The 12,560-nt window shown below is 36.9% G+C and overlaps 1 protein-coding gene across 8 annotated transcripts; it reads left to right on the top strand.

The window, feature by feature from the left end:
• On the top strand, nucleotides 7,726-10,784 carry LOC109846479. Of its 8 annotated transcripts, none has more exons than XR_002248539.1 (5): nucleotides 7,726-9,582; nucleotides 10,025-10,049; nucleotides 10,131-10,196; nucleotides 10,311-10,396; nucleotides 10,490-10,784. XR_002248539.1 is itself a non-coding variant. In XM_020415726.1 (5 exons), exons 1-5 carry the CDS (start codon nucleotides 8,088-8,090, stop codon nucleotides 10,605-10,607), a joined length of 354 nt encoding a protein of 117 aa, XP_020271315.1. In that variant the 5' UTR covers nucleotides 7,726-8,087; the 3' UTR covers nucleotides 10,608-10,784. The 8 variants fall into 8 exon arrangements, 1 of the variants encoding a protein (XP_020271315.1); XM_020415726.1 differs by having other exon boundaries at nucleotides 7,726-8,128; nucleotides 10,007-10,049; XR_002248537.1 differs by having other exon boundaries at nucleotides 7,726-8,128; nucleotides 9,363-9,582; nucleotides 10,007-10,396.

Here is a 12,560-nt window from a genome sequence, read left to right as displayed (position 1 = left end):
GAGGGATGATATGAGTTCTATAACAAGATTATACAGTTGTCTCCAGGAGTTCAACAGTGTTTCTGGATTGGAAACAAATCCAAATAAATGCTCTATGTATATGAGTGGTGTTGATGATAATCTTAAGGCTCAGATTTGCTTGTTTCTGAATTTTTCTGAAGGTATATTGCCAGTAAGATACTTGGGAATGCCTCTTATTACTAAGAGGTTGTCTTGGTTGGATTGTTCTCCCCTTATTAGCAAGATATCTGAGCAGTTTCATAATTGGCAAAAACAGAGAAATCTTTCCTATGCGGGGAGGTTACAGTTGATTAAATCTGTGATTTTAGGAGTTCATGTTTTCTGGACAAACAGCTACATTTTTCCAACCAGAGTATTGCAGAAAATTAATAAACTTTGCTCGGATTTTCTCTGGAATCACAAAGTCCCTTTGGTCTCCTGGGATAAAATTTGTCAAGATAAAAAACATAGAGGTTTGGGATTTTTTTCGGCAAGAACATGGAACTATGCTGCTGCTATTAAACTTTTGTGGATGATACATCTCAAGAAGGACCTCCTATGGATAAAATGGGTGCACGAAAATTACTTACATCAAGAAAATATCTGGCAGGTTAGAGTAAGGGTACATGATTCTTGGGTGTGGAAACAGCTTATAAAAACTAGGTACATGATGATCGGCAGATTTGGATCTATTAGTAACCTACAGAATGCCATTGGCAGCTGCTGTTTAGATGACAGAGTCAAAATCTCTTCTATTTACAGGCTCTTGCTACACTCAAATCCTCTTGTTGATTGGTATAACACTATATGGGATGGATTACAATTTCCTAAGCACTCTTTTATCTTGTGGTTAGCTGCTCAATCAAGGCTACTGACTCAAGATATATTGTGCCGTATGAGAATTCTTTCCTCAAATCAGTGTGCATTATGTTCAAATTATCAGGAAACCTGCAGTCATCTATTTTTTTGAATGCCAGTATTTAGCTATTGTGTGGAACTTAGTGATGGACTGGTTAAAGTTTAGTTAGAAATATTGTAGCTAGGATTGCATCATTAATTGGTTCACTCACAGGTTGAAGAAGAAGAGGAATTTTTCAGTAAAGTTGAAGCGAATGGCATTAGCTGTATCGGTTTACATGTTATGGGGTGAGAGAAACCTTCGGATCTTTCAGGAGAAATGTAGATAACCTGAGGTGCTTTTTCGAGCTATTAAGATCTCCATCTTTTCTAAAATCTTGAATGAAAATTTTCCATTACATATAAGTGTCTGGTGGAAACTTTGCAGCAAAAGAAATAAAAAAAAATTTGATTTGTATTCTCTCAAAATTGATTACAATTTAGATTCCGATTACAAAAGAGAGGAGAATGAATTTGATTCTCCCCTTTGTTTAAAACTAGGTTCTTCACGGTGGCGATAGAGTGCCTCCCTCAAATACTCGCGTCGAGTTTGCTCTCCGTTGACGATCCGAACGTCTTGATTCACTGGAACGTGGTGTTCTCCTCACGATTTGACGTTGTGGATAATTTGTGTGGCAAGTTTGAAAATAACTCTTAATGGGTTAATAACTCAGGGCGAGTTTTAGAATAACTTGCAGAGCAAGTTTTAGAAGAACTTGCAGAGCAAGTTTTGAACTCTGATCGAGTTGATAACTCTGAACGAGTTTGAAACTCTATGAAAGAGTTGATTTAACCGAAATCGGTTTATAAGCCCAGGATGAAAGCTCTCAGTTGTTGAACGTTGCTCCAGAAAGCTCCAAGATGCCCAATCAAGGATTCCTAAAAAGTCAGCTCAAAAGAGGATCCGAACTCAGTTGAGTTTCCCACTATTTATAGGGGATTTAGCGGTGTAACCACCCCCTTAAATCTCTCCTTAATGAGGGTTTAATGGGGTGTAACTGTCCCCTATAAATCTCTCCATGATAGGATAGTGATCCCCTCAAATTTTAGAGAGAAAACAGTTTTGGAACCGTTCAAATCGTGCTTGAACGAGTCAAACACTGAAAACAGCGTTTTGGGCCCGAACTGTGCGTTTCTAGACCTGAAACGCAGAGTTGGGCCTGTTTTAGGCTGAAAACGCACATGTCGCGCTGCGCAGAGATGAACTGTGCGTCTCTAGACCTGGGATGCAGAGTTGAGTTCTGCATTAACTGTACGTCTCTGGACCTGGGACGCAGAGTTGGGTTCTGCATTAACTGTGCATCTCTGGACCTGGGACGCAGAGTTGGGTTCTGCATTAACTGTGTGTCTCTGGATCTGGGACGCATAGTTGGGTTCTACATTAACTGTGCGTCTCTAGACCTGGGATGCAGAGTTGGGTTCTGCATTAACTGTGCGTCTCTGGACCTGGGACACAGAGTTAGGCTGCGCATTAACTGTGCGTTTTTTGACTTGGGACGCAGAGTTAGGCTCCGCATTAACTGTGTGTTTTTGTTGTTGGACGCATAGTTGAACTCTGCGTTTTAAGTCCACGAACTCTGCGTTTTAAATCTCAAATGTGGTCACGACCTCTGCGTTTTGAGTTTAGAACGTAGGCATGACCTCTATGTTTTGAGTTTGGAACGTGGGAATGACCTCTGCGTTTTGAATCTTGGATGCAGAGGTGAGCCTCTGGCGGGCTCGGTAAACTTCAGCCTAAGTCCAATGTCCAGACGAAGTCCAGTCTTGCAGACGGACTTCAGAACATAGCTTGCTGCGAAGAACAAGTCATAACTTTCAAATTGTAAGTCGGAATTGGACGAATTATATATGAAAATCGGCTATCTCGATGAGACGGAGCCGACTTTGCTCCATCAGTTTTGCCAAATTCCTTACGGTTTGAGAGATATCTGCATTTTGGTTTGAAGAGACCGTCGATTTGTAGTCTCCTTTGCTAGAGCGTTGCAAAGATCATCATCTTGTAATCTTCGTCTTGTTGGCCTTCTTATTTTGATGATGTTTAACAAACAATTTATTACTAATGTTGTTTGTCTAGTGTTTGTGCATTCCTATGTTTTGTAGACAAACAACGTAGTTGGAGGATGGATGGATTGCGCTATAACGACGATATCAAATGGAGGTTGGCGGAATTGTGGAGTGAAGCAACATACAATTCAAGTTAAAGATCAAGTTCAAGCTTCATCCGCAAAGTGTACCAAGTCAAGCTTATTGAAGATCAAGATCGGCTTGGGTAATTTAGTTTAGGAATTTATATTATGTGTGTTAGTACTTTAAGCTCAATCATATACACACATACACGTTTTGGTTTTTGTATATATAGTTATATATATACATATATGTTTTGGTTTGATAGTTTTCAAGTTTTACTATGAAACAATTGAATATAATTAGAAAACATATTTTTGTTTCATACTCATATGCATATATATGATTTCATCAATATCAAGTTTAGTTAGTTAAATGAAATCATATTTAGTGTGTTGAATATATTGCATAGAACATGCAATTTTATGAAAATATTGTATTTCTAGGTTATAGACTTCATAACAATAGTTTACATCTTTCTTCAAGTCTATAAAATCATTTTGTAAAGTTTCAAAAGTTGGTTTAGCCAAAATGTCAAAATTCACATGTTTACATTTTCGTGTTTTGGACTATCTTGCAAAATGATGATATTTTTCATTTGGGAAGTCCTTTTTCGAAACCAGTCATTGTAGCATGTTTATTATCATGTCTACAATCATTCCCCAAAGTTTTACATTTTTCTGAATTTATTTGATATTTTTAAACAGTGGTTTAAAATCAGCTTTGTTTTTTTGAGATGTCAGTTTTCGGTCGACCGGTACGGTCGACCGGTCATATGATCATTTCTCAGTAGTTTTCCAGAGAGTCGTGGTCCGGTCGACCGAAAGCTCCATCGGTCGACCGCACCGGTCGACCGGATTAGTGTCTGCTCGTTTTCTCGTTTTCGACCTGGATAACGGTCGACCGAACTTTCCGTCGGTCGACCGAAATTTTCCATCGGTCGACCGACAGAATTTCCGGTTGACCGACAATATAGTCGTTGGCTACTAACGGCTATTTCTGAGCTGGTTTTCTGGGGGCCTTTTGGTCTTTCTGTTTTGATTTTTTGTTGAGATCTTGAGTGGGTATAAATACCCAATTGCTGATCTTTTTTCAAGCAATTAAGTATGTTTTAAAGAAGAGTTTTAAACAAAGTTTTTAAACAAGGGTTTAGGGTTTTACTGTTTGTTTGAGTTTTGCATCACCAGTTGAGGATTTCATCCTCAAAATCTTCTCATCCTCTCTTTGTGTTTATAGAGAAGTTTTCTAAGTCTTTTCTCTAGCAATTTTATTATTGATTTTTATATCCTTATTATTGCTAGTTTGCTATTTGAGTTAGATCTCATTTTACTCATTGTTACACACACCCACATTGAGCTTTTAGTATTTACATACATAGTATAGTTGGGTGGTGAGAGATTGTAACTTTGAGTTGTGTTTTCATTGTGTTCTCATCTATTGTAGAGAACAAATTTATATTTGTTACATTATGAATGTTGTAAGGTTTTCGGTGAGCTAGAAACCGAGTGTGTAGTGAGGTTTTCGGTGAGCTAGAAACCGAGTGTGAGGAGTGACGTTGATCGGTGAGCGTTGAAAACCGATACTGTGAGGTGTAAACGTTATTCGGGTGAACGTAGAAAACCCGGTTGATAGTGGATTTCTCCCCGGGAGTGGGGAGCGGAGACGTAGGATGGAAGGTCCGAACTCCGTGATCACTTGATTGTGTTTGAGTGTGCTTTGGCGTTCATTTTCATATCTATGTTCATATCTTATATCTCCATTGTGCATTGCTCATTTCTATATCATCCACTATCTTGTTTAGATTGTTTATCCTTGTGTAATTTATATATCTTTGCACATATATATTTCATCATATAGGATATATCTCTTTGTTTGCATTGCTTATCCTAGCTCATATATCTTGTTGTATTTCATACTTGCTAGGATAACTTGTTAATAAGTTTTAATTGGCATTTAAATCGGATTAGATTAGCATAAGACCCTAATCACCCCCCCTCTAGGGTCTAACACGTCTTAGCTCCTTGAAAATATGAGAGTCGTCGGATTGTAACTCCCGATGTTGATTGTGAAGGCTGTTGAATTAGAGCTTTCATTAGTTATTGTGAAGGTCGTCAGATTGTAATCTTCTACGTGAAAGTCCTCAAATTGTAGCATTCTGGAAGTCGTCAGATTGTAACTTCCGTCATTGGTGTTTGATAGGGATAAGCTATTTGTTGTGATTTTTAGACAGCCTACAATAAGAGAAAGAATTAGAGAGATGTAACTAAGCTCTCTTAGAGAGATGTGATCCAGGTTGATTCTTGGATTTGAAAATGTAAAACTTCTCATTTTGGTAAATGAATATAGATTTTTTTCATTGACTAAAAACATGTAACCCATGTCGAAAGTTACAAATTACTACGAGAAATAACAAGCAAACAGAGTTTCACATTGAACAACAAGCAAGTTACATCAGTTGATCGAAGGCTAGAAAGCAAGTTACATCAGTTGATCGAAGGCTAGAGAGCAAAGACTGGGTCAGTCGGAGACAGAACCCTCCAATTGTTCCGGTCATACCTGAGAAATTTTCCATCTTCAATCTGCGTAAAACAAATTTTGAATAAAAGTAATGAATCAAACTTAACTATTCTATCAGCTATTTCTACTTTGGCAAAAGAAAAAAAATTAAAAAAATGGAGCAAATCCCATGAACAAAAAATAGAATAGCATAAGAATGATTTGCTATTTTTCTTTTTTGAAAGTAAATCATATAAATTTAAAAAGGAAAAAAGAGAGCGCAAAGATACATGAAATTGAATGCACATATTAAAAAAGAAATTACCAAAAATTTCAATTGGAAATTTTATGTAAACATGGCAAGCAAGAGGTATTAATGAAACTGAAAAAAAAATGAAAAAGACTAGCACCAACGGTTACAACCGTTGGTGCAAGTATCAGCACCAACGGTTGTAACCGTTGGTGCTGATACTTGCACCAACGGTTGTAACCGTTTGTGCTATTATTTTTCCTTTTTTTTCAATTTTATTAATACCTCTTGCCTACCATGTTTACATAGAATTCATATCCCACAAAATATATACGTATATATTATATTTGTTCACATCCATAAAGAGAATATCTGAAATACAAAATATACCTGTTAACATATATATTCTCACACACAAAATCAAAACAAAAGATTGACTAGAATCAGAATACAACTTATAAATTACTCAAGTCCCAAACATAAAGAGGATATCTCAAATATACAAATGTCTTAAGTATGTTAATTAAAAGTACAAGTCACGACTGACTTAATCGAAAATAATCAGCGAAAGCTTTACAAGAATAGCATGCCTTTATTCCTCTTCTTGGTTGCTTGGATGTTCCCTGATGGCGTCTTTCTTCAATAAAGGAATGAGGGAGGAATTTTTTTTTGATTGACAACAATGACCAGTTTTGGAGACAATGGGGAACAACAATGGAGTATGGTTCGAGCATCGAGTAAAGCTGTTGCTTCGTTATTGTTTGGTTCATCATTAATCAATGCAGTAACTAGTCCATCTTCCATGATGTTTATGTAGGGGTACTTATCTATTGAAGACTCAAGAGGAGAATGAACCCCAGTACTCCCTATCTGCGTCAAAAAATAATTCTTAGGAGTACAAATCATAAACTGAACTACTTCCAATGGTATCATTCCAGCATGCAAGAATAAATACAAGAGAATGTTTACCCAAAAACTATATACTAACATAAAATACTTACTAATGTTTTAATAGGTTCACAAAATTTTATAACTTAGTTTGTAACAACACTAATACAACTTTTTGTAACAACACTAATACAACTTTCATGAGTAAAGCGAAATACTAGATTAAAAACAGCTTTTGCAGCAGAATAATATATGAATAACTTGCAGAAAATAAACATTGGAAATGCTTGCTTTATAAGTTAGGAGAATTTTGTGTGTTTTAACTTTTAAGTCATATGAGAACAATGTTATAAGGCAGATATGATACCTGTTGTTGTCCATGAATGTATGGGCTAGAGTGTAAAACAGAAAGAAACTCGCTGACGGCTCCAACCCACCTGCAATGAAGACAGACAATCTTCAGCAGCATCGACAGACTTGGTAACAGGAAGAAGTGCTGCTTCAATGTCCCATATAAAGACCTCCCCACCAAGACCTCCAGATGCAACAATATTACTCTAAAATGAATGAAACTACTAAAGGATCATAAATCTCCCACACCCACAAAACAAAAAGTAACAAGAGATTCACATGTCCTCAATGCTTCGTATGCAAGTGTGTCCATATGCATGCATATGTATAATTGAACAAAGAAAAGGCAATGAAATCTTTTGGAAAATTACATTTTTTCCAGCTGCAGCCAGGCATATAACATAGTCAGAACGTTGACGAAGCCAAAGTATAGTACTTCTATGTATGCTAGAGAGCTACTCTCTATGTATAACAATCATCCTGATCTATGCTTAGAAGTCACAAGTGTACACACGTGTGCATATGTACAAGTATTCATCTGTATCAATAAAATCCTAGCTAGTCATGTAATCAATGTAAGTTGCAGCCTCAATAACTTTCACCTACTAGTTCACACAAATTATTCATACGGGGTTCACAAGCTTTCTATAAAAATAAGGTTGATTCTTATGACATCAGCACGAGTACAAATAAGTCCATCCCCAACGGGTGGTATGAACCGTTGGTGCTAGTTTTATTAGCACCAACGGTTTCACCCGTTGGGACAGTTCGGTTTTTTCCAAAACAACAGAGGGAGCCCGCCCCACACCCCCAAATTTTGTCTCCCCCCAAATTAACAAAATTCGATCTCTCTCCCTCTCTGCTTCCCTCCCTCTCTCTCGCGCCAAAACCAGCGCCGTCCTCCTCCTCTCGTCGTCGTCGTCGTAGTCGGAGGTCTCTCGCCGCTTTTTCTCTCCCCTAAAAGCCCTAGTTCATCATCGTCGGAGCTCTCTTCACTGATTCGAGCTCCTCCTCTGATTTGAGCTCCTCTCGTCGTCGTCATCATCGTCATCGTCGTCGCCGACCTCTCGATTGGACGTTGATGTTGCCACCGCTAGAAGCTCTGTCGCTCCCTCCTCTTTGGTGAAAACCCTAACCCTAATCCCCCCTTTCCTTCCAAAACCTACTCACCGCTGGAAGCTCTGTCGCTTCCCTGATATTTTTCTTCATTGAATTTGCTTAGTTCATTCTTATTTTCTACTGCTTTCTTGCTTTCTATGCTTGTAGTTTTTTTTCCTCTGGTAGAAGGTGTTGACAGAAGTTTGGTTTTGATTTGTTTGAAATAAAATGAAGGTCATTTCCTAAGGGAGATTGGATATAACAGAACATCATATTTATTTTTGTTGGATGAAGCTTGCATATTATAGTATCTAGGTTTCCTCTATTTTGATTGATGTACAAGGCTTCAGTGATGATTGATTCTTTAAAGTTGCCTCCTTTTATCTTTCCAATTACTGAAACCACTGGTAAAATGTGGAGCTGAAGAGACATCTGAGGAGCCCTTAAAAAGTTTGTTTTTTAATTCATTGTATAATGTTTTGTTGTTATGATTTTTCCCATTGTATTTGCTTAATTTATCCTTATTTTTTGTTATTACCTATGCTTGTTGTAGTTTTTCTCGTGGTAGAGATTGTTGACAGAAATATGGTTTTGTTCTGCTTGATAATTTGTGTTATTTTTGAGATAAGATGGAGTTTCATATCCCCAAGGGAAATTGGATATAACACAACATTTTTTTTGTTTGATGAAGCTTGCATTATTTAGCATCTAGGTTTCCTCTCGTTCGATTGATGTGCATAGATCAAACTCAGTGCTTGTTACCTAGTATAGAATAAGGCTCCAGTGATGATTGATTCTTCAAATTTGCCACCTGTTATCGTTCCAATATCTGCAGCCACTGGATTGATGTGGAGTTGAAGAGACATATGATGAGCCTTAAAAAATGCTGCTTTCTTTTAGTGTAATGTAGAATGATTTGTTCTTACAGTGCTTTCCTATTGTATTTTCTTAATTCATCCCTATTTTGTATTGTTTTCTATTGCTTTTTTTTTGTCCTTGGTAGGAAGTGTTGAGAGAAATATGGTTTTGATCCATTTCATAACTCTGTGCTACTTTTGAGATGAAATGGAGGTCATACTTACAACATTCATATGTAATTGAATCACCAGATATATGCTCCAAGATGAACTGAATTCTTAGGCCCAAGCTCCTTTCTTCATGGATTATGACAAGAAATTCTTGAAATAACACAATTTTTTGGTGTATTCTATCTCAAGTACGGAATCTGTAGATTTTAAAAAAAAGTTTCTTGTTTAAGGACGTGTACTCCAGGATTACCTATGGTGTGGGATGGTGAAATATGCGCCTGGATTCCATCTCCGTGCCTTCCTCTCCATGGTCAAGTTGACCTTCTCTACGCGATCATAAGGTGAATGATTGGCCCCCTTCTTATCAAAGAAACGGTGGTTCCTCCATTTTTATCAAACAATTAATGGAGGAAGGATTTTTCGACTTGAGGGGGACCCCCTCTGCCTTCTGTAAGCATTTCTTTATGTTACCTTACATTCTCTTGATGGTGGTACCTTTCTTGATCTTGTGTTCATTCTTGAAATCTCATGAGACTAGATAGTTTGAGATGCAAAATTCCTGCACAATATGTGCTTGTTCACCTTGCATAGACCATGTACCCCTCACGTACCCGAGTAATTTGAAGTATTCAAGATATATTTTTTATTCAGAAAATGAAGTTCTCAAATTTGGTACCATTTGGAATACTACATAATATTCAAGATATATTTTTTATTCAGAAAATGAAGTTCTCAAATTTGGTACCATTTGGAATACTACATAAGTGCAAACGAACATCCTTTGATGTCAAAGAGCATCTGCTACTATATTCACATGAAATTTGACTATTCCTCAACTTATAGTGCTTTAGATAATTCCTTTTAATTGATGCAGTGCAAATATATATGGCAGGATACTACCCAAATTTGGTACACAGGTGATACAACAACAAAGTTCATAGTTACTCTTGTGGAATCATCTAATCGCAGATTAAAGTACTTTACTCTTATGTATATAGTTGGATCATTGGATAATGATGGCCGGTGAGAGGTGGGAAAACCATCTTCGGAAGCATCATCTTTTAGTGAGCTGATAAAATTTCTTCAGAGACCATTAAATTTGTTTATGTATTTGATTTGATGTTGTAGTCACGTGAACTAACCTGTTTATTGAACTTGTGCCCTTTAAATTTCTTCAGAGACTAAACTTTACAGGGACAAATCTCCGAAAACTGTTGGAGTTGTTGATAAAATCAATATTTTTCGCCCTGACAGGATTTTTAAGGTAAAATTTCTGCATCGTTTGTTCAGTATTCTTGCTGATTTTAATGTGTGCTTGAATTCCTAACTTGGATTTATTGTGAGCTTGAATATGTAGTTTCTGGTTGAGATACACTATCAAATTACAATTGCTATTCATCCTGGGCACAAATGTTATCGGTTGTCTGCCATTGAAGCTCATGCTGGGTACTGATAGTACAATCTGTGAGATATGAACATGTATGACTTTTGTCATTAGTTGTTGAGCTTCACTTCTTATGCTGAATTATTTAAGAACATTTAATCATTGGGCTTTCAAGTATGTTTCTTTTTATCTCTTTGTGTTATGTTAACTAGATTCTTGTTCAACCAATGTTTGTTATCAAATCTATTGCAGTTACATTTTCAATATATTGGGGCAACTCATTGATAAATAGTCATTACAAGATCAATGCTGTCGTATCCTCTCTACACTTCTTGAAGTATTCAAAGTTGACTGTAAAAAGGATGTAATTTGAGGGTTTTGATTTTTTCTTTGTCTCTGATCTCTTTAGAATTTTTGATTTCTTCAGAGTTTCTCTTGGGGATTCATCGTCCTCCATCCTATCTGGGGATCTAGGGTTTTATTTTCTTTTTACAAAATTTTGTGTTCTTGTTTTTTTAGCAAGATTGGGTTCGTTTTTTTGGATTAATTCTTGAATTGATTAGAAAATCTGTTGGAGTTTCTTTGATTAGAATATCTTGGATTGATTTCTTGGATCAATCTTTGATAACTTTTGGGTTTTCTGATGGAGACAAATAAAATTTCGATGGTTAATGGACATTCAGTTTTCGATTCAAAAAATTTTGTGGTCCATTGTATTTGGGGCGAAAAAGTCAATTCTGCTGGTTTTAACTTTGAACATCCCATTATTTTGGAAACTAGGGGTACTGTTGCTGCAGTTGAGTTAACCACGGTTGAGTTGAAATCACCGGTTGAGATTGGCTCAAATAAAAATATCGTTGAATCAACGTCGGTGATTGAGGAAGGTGAATGGGTTAAAGTTGTGAAAAAAACCCTAAAACACCGTCTTCTCCTTTGGTAAAAAATAAACATCATTCTCGCTTTGTCTCTGTGGAGATCATTAGAAGAGATCATCTGTGTTTTTGCTGTGGTGGTGCAAATCATATGGCGAAAAACTGTAGGGATCCAATCCTCTGTTTCAAGTGTAATGATTTTGGTCACGAGGCCAGAAATTGTACCAGATTTGGTGCAAGAGGGCGAGGTCCAGGAGGAAGATTTGGTGTTAATGGAGGAAGAGGCCAGACTGGAGGAAGATCTACTATTGATAGTGGTGTGGGAGGCAGATGGGAAAAAAACCCTAAATGGTAGATCTGGTAGAGCTAACCCTTGGCAATGGCGTCGGGAAAGGGGGGCTACGGGGTTTTCAACATCAAGAAACCAGGATGTAGCTTTTCATAAAGATAAGGGTAAAAGACCGCTCTCTAATGTGGATGAAAAAAAAGTTCATGATAATTCTTCACAGTTTCAAGATCTGGGTCCTCGAGATTATGGTGATCTGGAAGCAGAATTGAAGATATCTGGTGAGCGCCCTCGTTTTTCCACTGCTATTCTTCGCTTTGAAGGAGAGATTAATTCTGATTTCCAGAAATTTAGAAATTTTGCTATAATTTCGTTCATTGAAGGGGGTAATGTTTCTTTAGAAAGGCTAGAGCTTGATCTGAGAAATTTTTTTCCCATGAACAAGTATTGGGATCTTCGTTTGTTTACTAATGGGGAAGTGCTGGTCAAAATTCAACCTTGGAAACAAATGGAGGAATTGATTAAGATGGGTATTATTACTCTTAGATCATGTAAAATCAAATTTAGGAGATGAAATGCTTAGGAAGGAAATATTATTGAAAAAAGAAATGCTCAGGTGTGGATTAAGTTGAAAGGAGTTCCGCCACATTTATGGAGTAGAGAAGCTTTTGGTTTAATGGTTCAACCTTTTGCTGACTTACTGGAGCTTGATTCTTTAACAAATGCAGGTACTGCTTTGATAGATGCAGTTATGTTGGTTAAATGTTTGGAGTATATTGATATTCCTAAGATTTTGAAGGTTGTTGTGGGGAAAAATCAATATAATGTGGAAGTATCTATCATGTCAGTTATGGGTGATTTTGATGAAGCTGATAAAAAGAAACAA

Source organism: Asparagus officinalis, chromosome 6, assembly GCF_001876935.1.
Source record: "Asparagus officinalis chromosome 6, Aspof.V1, whole genome shotgun sequence".
In the NCBI taxonomy this organism is placed as follows: domain Eukaryota; kingdom Viridiplantae; phylum Streptophyta; class Magnoliopsida; order Asparagales; family Asparagaceae; genus Asparagus; species Asparagus officinalis.
The sequence above is the reverse complement of the archived record's forward strand: the minus strand, read 5'-3'. Positions and strand labels throughout refer to the sequence as shown.